This window comes from Notothenia coriiceps, unplaced genomic scaffold (genome assembly GCF_000735185.1).
Source record: "Notothenia coriiceps isolate Sejong01 unplaced genomic scaffold, NC01 NC01_scaffold00017713, whole genome shotgun sequence".
NCBI classification, from domain to species: domain Eukaryota; kingdom Metazoa; phylum Chordata; class Actinopteri; order Perciformes; family Nototheniidae; genus Notothenia; species Notothenia coriiceps.
Window position 1 is genome coordinate 178,745 of NW_011350414.1, and position 8,606 is coordinate 187,350.

The following is an 8,606-nucleotide window of genomic DNA, read 5'->3' on the forward strand; positions in this document are numbered from 1 at the left end:
ACACACACACACACACACACACACACACACACTGTCCCTTTCGTCTGACTGACTTTGGTGGCCGTCTTTGTCTCTGGCTGCAGTCTGGACCCAGACATCCATCTCAGTATTCAACAGGCATCTTGGCTGTAACAAACAAACTATAGCAACCACAGAAGTTACAAAACACTGACGCTTAGGTTTTCTTTCCAAACTCTCTCTCTCTCTCTCTCTCCCTCTCTGCCTGTGATCAAACAGCCCTGTCCGGCCATCACCTTTCAAAGCCCCTAAAGCCACAGGGCTCTAGTGGTTTCTGAGACTACGTTTGCCATTAAAAAGCACACGAGAAAACCATATGGTGTGTCTAAAGTTAGCATGTTGTGGTCTCCCATTGACACACAGCACTACCCAAATACTTGCTGTTTACCATTGCCTGTGGCTAGGCCATTAAATATTGAAAGTGATGTAGCATACTGATACTACCATTAGTATGCTAAATGTGTGAGACAGGTGGTTGAGGCTGCCTTTCAAAAGGCAGGAAATATGTGAACGGAAAATGTGTGTAACTGTAGCGTTTACTACGCCGTACAGTGTAAATATTGTTTGAGTAAGCTGTGTATGTGTGCTCTGGGAGGGAGCATGCCAGTCAAATGCATACAGGCATATGCAGTCAGAGAGAAATGGCTGACTGGCCGTTATGGCTAACAAGCATATCATACACAGTGAGGATCCCAGAGACTCTTTGGATCTGTTCGCAATCTGAGTGTGTGTGCAGAGCAATGTGTGATGCCTGCTGTTTTGTTATGTGTTTACTGTGTGCAATAGCTGCATATACGTTTTCCTCCGACTGGTTTGGATTACCGCATTGACTTTGTTTGTTTTCAACAGGAAGAAAACGCACAGATTTATTTTTCTTGTCTGTTGTCATCATTTCTTAATTTAAACAGTATACTCAACATGTCAGATAAGAGCCCACAGGGCAAAGCGACAGGATTCCATGCGATCAAACTAAGACCATGAGCGTTTTATTACAAAAATGTATATGAAAAAGAACACATGCTGAACACGTGACACACAGAAAGCAAAAAATCTCATGTAGGCCTATGCCGTTTTTAAAGTTTTAAATGTTATGTTGTGCTATGCTGCTTGCTTTGTCCTCCAAGCGAGGATCGTTTGTCTGCACTCGGCAACAAAGCAAAACTACAGCAAAGCATCAATTAAAACTTGTAAAATACATGTCATAGAAAAGTTGACATTTTCAGGGAATACAGTGTTTTTGCAGGGCACTGTTGCCACCCGTCAGCACAGTCGACAGATGAGTTCAGGACGTACATGATGACATGTGGGAGATTTTACAGGAAATGGATATATGAAAATACTAACGGGCACACCGTCAACACGAGACATAAACTCCACACTAGCTCTAATGCAAGATTTAACAATGATACAATGACAATGATAAAGTGGTTAACGTGGTTAAGTCTGGCTATAGAAATATTCTCAAACAATGCACTGATGCATCTTTCGAACTCTTTAACTCCTTTCAACTGCTGTAAATCTTTAGAAAAGAAAATAATTTTTTTTTATGTCTATGGGCTGTGTGGCTTGTTTGTGTGTCTAGAAAATAAATGTTTGGACAGCAACATGACAGGGATAGTTAGATAGTGTGTGTGTGTGTGTGTGTGTGTGTGTGTGTGTGTGTGTGTGTGTGTGTGTGTGTATTTACCCTATATGTATCAGACACGAGGAAACATTCAGGCATCCCAGGGCCTCTAGAAGGATCGTCGTTCACCAGGTAGGTGTCAGTAGCCTGAAAAAAAGAGAAGACGGTTATTCAATTAAACTTATCATTTTAGTAGAATAGGGATTTTTTTTCATAATATCAAAAACTCTGTAAGTAAAGAATTCTCTAGCATTAACTAATTAAGTGACAGCTTGAACCTATTGCTTTGTATGAGTTTACAGGAGGAAATATACATGAGCATTACAATATAATAAAATTAAACTGATTTGAACTTTATATCCGAAATGCATTGGTTTTAAACATACTTTTCAAGCCCATACTGACCCTCAGAAATAATGCATGTATTTATTCAAATCCAGGGGGACATTTAAAGTGACCCTATGGTGTCCTGAAATCATTTAAAATTGTGAGACAACCCTAAAATGTAACTTTGCTGTGTGAGACGGCCATATTGCCTCTACTGGTGTCATTGCTCCTCAGAAAGCACAGCGCCTGCTCTCAACTCTTGCACTATACATCCCCAGCCAGGCTGTCTGTAAGTACCAGCGTGCATGCATGCATGTGTGTGTAAGAGTGCTTTCAGCGGGCTTCATTTGTATTCTAAGTCAAGCAGGCAGGCAGGGTTCTGGCAGGGCCCGGAGCTGTGAAATGGGCTCTCCTTGCATTTCTTCCGTTGATTGGATCAACCTATCCCACTCTACTTAGCCGAAGGGAGCCCAAATCCCACAGCCGCTGCGCCGTTCTGTGAAATCCTATTTCATTTCACAACTTTAACGGATAAAAAAGCGTGCACACGCACTTGTGCCAGCCCAAGACCCCATGCCACATTTATTTAGCCGAACAGGAGCAGAGAGAAAGCAGTGCATGTGGTGTGTGGAAACACTTAAATGCACGCACATATAGTCTCACCCTCCTGTAAATATAATCACCTGCACGTATACATATATGTGCATTTTCTCCACGCCCATGTGCTCTATGCCTCGCGCACAAACACACAACACGCACGCACAGACCAACGCACACGTGCATGCAACTTACGCAGACACAAACCCCATAATAAGAGCCAGACATTGGCAGACCACACAGCCCTGAGTTGTGGTGAAAACAAAGGCTATTCATATCCTTCGCAATGAGAGGTCTGTACAGCTAACTCTCTTTCTCCCTCGCTCCCCCGTCTCTCCCCGCAGCTTTTTATTACAGATAATCTGCACTCGCAAACCTTCCATTTTTCTGCAATTGTGCGATTTCTAATCATCTTTATTAGTCCATAAACATGTTTTTTTTTTAAAATGTAGTCTCTTTTTATAGCTGAGGCCTCCAGCTCCTTACGGGGGCAACACAGTGCCCATTGTTGAGTTTCAAGAAGAGGACGAAGCCAGGAACGGAGTGAGAGAGGCCTGCTGATAAGACTGCAAAGCATTATGAGAATGGGATAGCAGAGTTTTTGGATGCATACATACACATGCATGATATACACACATCGCACACAGACACACACACAAGACAAAGTGCAATCACTCAAAGTCTACCAGGCGACATGTCTGTGATAATGAGACGATGTATCTGATTGGCTGGCACTCAGAATAATGGCCTGAATCCACGGCACCTGTGTGGGGGCCCGCACCAGCATGAGCCTGCCGACTACCAGAAAGAGGACCATAATGCATCAGGTGCGCTGGATCCCTGTAATTGGCTGTGCCTGGCCAGATACAAGGTCAGGTGCACAAGCAAGCCTCCTCTGATTGGCTGAGTCGGACCCAAAAAGCTGCGATTGGGGAAGAACTGTTTTTATTGGCTGCCACTGCCTCATTCTGCTGGTGAATGGGTGTCTGGCAGGATGGCATGGGGAGAACTGGTTCAACTGGGAGTATGTGAGGACACATACTGAATGTTTGAGAATATCTTACTTACAAAAATCACAACTTTACTCATACCTTAACTTGACCCGGTGAGCTCTTTAAAACAATGCAAAAAGCAACTGCACTGCAACAATACAATTTGCTCTCATTTTATATTAACCAACCAACAAAGAGGAGTTTAAATGCCCTCTTTATGTCGTCAGCCAAGGAAACAGGTGTTGATGAACCACAATCCCATTGTGCAACAGTGAATAACATGAAGCTAATGAATGGCTAAGCTCTGTACCTGCCACTGGGGAGGCCAGAACATACTGACTCCCTTTGTAGTAAACCCCAAAAAAACTCCAGGCCCCCAAACACTTTCTCCTGCAGCAGTGTATGAATTATATATTGTACTATATATATAGAGCATATGCCCGGCCCATATGGCCAGCCCTAAGCGAAAAAATCTCAAAGCCCTCCTTAATTAACATTTTAGAGGGAAGATTCGGAGGCGGGAGATTGAGTCAGTGACCTATTTGGAGTCCATCATCGCCCAATGCAAATGTGTTAATTGAGACAGATTTTCGCACTCCAAAAATATATGGAGTAGGGGATGCAATGGAGATTTTTTTGTTGTCTGCGCCATCTGATCTAAGGTAGGGCTATAGGATGTGTTTGAAAATGCTATTCCTGCTGCCTACACTGACAAAAGAAGACAATTTCTCCCTCACTATCTCACACAGTCTTCCCTTGGCTCGCTCTCTATGTATCTCTCTATCTCTGGGTATATGTGTTGACGACCATATGGCCAAATTCTTTGGAGGTGAGATCTCCGAAACCTGCTCATACACTCACACGTGTACTCTCACACACACACCTCCACAGCGCTTTGTGTATGAAAGGCCCTGATGGTGGAATTTGTTCTCAGATGGCTCCATTTTAAAGCACATGAATGGCAACATATCAATGATCCTCCTCTCTGTCTTTCTGTCTCTCTGAATTTCCCATTTGCAGTTCTACACAAACACACACACACTCAAACACTAATTCACCAACTACACACCAAAAACGTACACTGCAAGCACACCTGGTGCAGTCCTACTCGTTTCCAGAAAGCATTTATTCTGGCTGCTGCACAATCATCTACCACAAGCACTGTTGCCGCTGTCAGTCCATCTTTTAAAAACCATAATTATTATCACCACCATTGTGTCTTATCATAATGATTTGGTGCCTGAAAATAGCACTGCCAAGTTTAAGGCACAGGATGAGAATCGGGGGGGGATGGGGAGAAAGAAGGAGCGAGTCCAGCCAACCTGCGTGAGATGGCAACCACTTCAAAGACACCGGGCCGCACCGGCGATCTGTTCACGGTGTGTGAGGGGTGTATGAAAGGCAGAAATGGCCGCCGTGTGAGTCCCTGCCAAAGCTACCTCGGGGAGAAATGTTGGAAAAATACGATTTTTCACACAGCCGTCTCAGGGGGGGTGAAGGGAAAACGGGGAGAATAAGAAAGAAGATGAGAAACTGGGGGGGCTGCATTAAAAAAAGAAGGATAGATGGATCGCTGAGCAGAGTGGGGCTAATTATTTCACTCCACTTGTGAGTCCTGAAGGTTTTGTTGGGTCAGAAGTACAGCCAAGATGCAGTGCTGAAGATTGCATTTGGCTTAATTGTGCAGTTGTGTTTACCACAACACTAAACGGTGGGATTTTGGATTATGCATGAGGCACACTGTGTTAACTGTTTCTGTAAAGCAGGCCTGACTGTAGGAGGTAGCAGTTAAACATTCTTCCAGATTACTTGGGCAAAAAACCTTTTAGGTATGCAGGAAATACTACCTTTAGTGGTACAAATCAATCAATCATATGCATTACAGTATATGCAAATTAGCTGGGTGAGGTTGACACCTTTAAATGCCTGAGAAATAGAAAGTAACTATGACAGACTAAACAATAGCTGTCCCAATTCCATGTACAAAAAAAACCCTCCTTTCAACAAAACTGTACGGTGAAACAAGTTTATACAGTGCGCACATTCTGACACACCCTGAGATTAATTGGGCCTGGCATCTCGCCTGTCAACTACTGATATTGCTCGACAGGCTGGCTTTCAGATAAACACCATGCCAATTGTAACACTGAACTTCCTGGGCTGCAACATTTCGCTGCCACACCATACTCCACCTCGGTACACAGGTAACCCAACGCGACTGGCAACCCTTTTCCTACATGTATCCTTATTCATGCTTTTTGAATGGCCGAACCACAGTTAAGGCCTCGCCGCAGGGGCTATGCTTTTAACAATGAGGTTTGGGCTGGTACAATCAGCCCTTTGTGTCACACAAGGTCTGATCCGTGGGGAGATTTACTTGGTTATGGTTCTAATACAGCAGAGTTTACCACAAAGGCCAGCATAGAGTTACATTACAAAACACTCACACGCGCATTTACTATGACTCAAAAAGGCAACGTGTTGGGCCCCTTTCAAATTTCTCACCCACTTCGAACTATGTTACTCCAAAAAATGCATTTAATAACATGGTACGGTTCACGCCTACCTCCTAGCTTGGCACCAATAACTTATTGGCTTTGTTTGACTGACAGGTTCTGTGGTTGGCAGGTTTTCTCCACCGCAATTCAACCAAATGTGAAATTATAGCAGAGAATCCAAACAAAGTGAGCATTATAATATCACTGCCAATGTTTCGCTCACCTTTAGAAGGCCTGACATGTGACATTTTGAACTGTTTGAGGCCTGTTGGTGTTGTTGTGCAGGTCTGACTGGGTGCTACATCATCACAAACATTTTTGGCAGGTGACCCTATAATAAAGTTATTAATCCTTCGCCAATATTTAAAATGTTTGAAAACAGGTATTCACATGGTTTGATTAAGTGTTATTTATTTAGGGCTGGTTGGTGGGAATAAATGAGGAGATGCAGACTTAATGAAAACTCGTCATACATGCCTTTAATCATTTTCAGTAATGATGACACGGAACATGACCTTTAGTCTAAATGTAAGCTAATGTTTTCTGGACAATATATAAAATATACATATATATAAAACCTCAAGCAGATAAAATGATTAATGATTAAGTCCTCAGGCAATTAATAAAATGAAATAATATCAATATAATATCAACATGCAAGCAGTTATCATTCGCATAAGCTGCATACAATGAGAGAACTTTTCTCTGAATTTGCATATTATTTGCTACATTGCTGCAGTTTTGTGATGTTTTTTATATTGTGTATTATCTTTATTAGTTTACAAAAGACAAAAGCGTTAAAAATGTTTGAATACTATGTAATATACATGTACAGGTCCAACCTCAAATATCCTACCGGGCTATTGAATAGCAGTAATATCATTAACATGCACAGTGAGAATGCTTGGTCAAGTGTTTAAAGAGCCTCATTGTCGCTTCAAAAGGAATATTGTGTTTCTAAAAAAATCTGAATTTTTACTGACATGTGTATACTGTTTTTATCCCCTTTGATGTGTTGTACATCTGTGTTTCTGCAAAACTTCACATCATTGGAATATTTTCTGTGCATCTACCTTTGTTATTTTATGACACATTAACAGTAATTTCTTGGGTTTATAATGAAGATCAATTATAATGTAGGTCCCAATTTTAGGCCATTATAATTATAATTTGAGGTCATTATAATTCAAAAGCTTTGAACTGCAACATGATAGAGATTTTTTGATGTCAATGAATTGTTCGAGTAATCTGATGAAAAGAACGCACCTGCTATACAAACAGATAAGTCAAGCAGAAAATGAAATATAATATATATTGGTCTTAATTCTACAAGGTTACAAATATATTTTGATCATCACCATGCAACCAGATATTCTTTGGATTTTCTGATCATGATTAAATGATACGGAGGTGCTCTCATTCATGCTGTTTTGCACTTGCTCTGGGCACAAAGACAGCCTGTGTGCCACCTCAGATCCCCACCCCCTTGTAGTCGCTATAAAGAGTCATCAACTACGCAAATGAAGTGCCCATTGACAAAAAACTAAACAAAAAAAGGAAAATACTAGCAGCCACCTCAGGTAGAAAAGATAGTCCGTGTGCAAGGTGGAACACGGTGGTGGAACACGGTGGAGCAACCATGCGCCACACGGATTCGTGATATACCTTCAGAATACCATCATCATAATAATATTGATATATATTGCACATATAGGCCTATGCTGGGCTTTCAGATCTCCGCAGTCTGCGGACGCAATGTGTGTTTTATTCTGTTTGATCTGAGCTGCGCAGGAAGATCATGCTCCACTTTGTCAATCTGGATTTACTGGGCCACTCAAACGCCTCTGCAAATAAATTCAGCCTGCACAATGTTAACCATCCAAGGCAAAATCAGATTGAATTAGGAAAAATATGTTTTATATTATACCAGAGAATTATTAAAACGTTAGTATGACTTTAGGTAAGGTTTAGGCAAAATTAAGTGCAAGGAAAAGCAGTATAAGGAAAATTCATTAAAAATATTACGATACATTTTAAAGATATAAAATATAGAGCTGCATAAACCTGCTTCGTTGTAGTTGATAAAGTCATAAGGACAGTCATCTTACTAGATGTTGGTCTTATTGTGGTTAATTAATGAGTTTAAATGCTTCATAATTATCTAAATTGGCAAGCAAGTAGGTGAATATAAACATAATACACACACTCCCCCTCTCTCGCACACGCACACGCAACCACACACACACACACACACACACACACACACACAACACACCAACACACACACACACACACACACACACACACACACACACACACACACACACACCCACAGGTGCGTTGTATCGTCATATATGGCCTCATACACACCACAGCCAAATCTCGCTCCGCGCGTCCAACAAAGTGCGGATCTCCTACAAAGAAATTAAAAGCCCTAAACTAACCGCGGGGATTCCGTTAAACACAAGCAATGTTTGGTTTATGTTCAGTCCTATAGACTTTACCCTATAGAGCAAACAGAGGGAAACTATTGAGTTACACAGCACGTAC

The 8,606-nt window shown here is 41.7% G+C and overlaps 1 protein-coding gene across 2 annotated transcripts in view; it reads right to left on the bottom strand.

Moving 5' to 3' along the window:
* Positions 1–8,606, bottom strand: part of nfixb (nuclear factor I/Xb) — a 111,215-nt gene that overhangs the window by 102,235 nt on the left and 374 nt on the right. For both annotated transcript variants that reach the window (XM_010777038.1, XM_010777039.1), the window contains exon 2: positions 1,706–1,789. In XM_010777038.1, the coding sequence (XP_010775340.1) occupies positions 1,706–1,789 (84 nt within the window). The remainder of the gene's footprint in view (positions 1–1,705; positions 1,790–8,606) is intronic.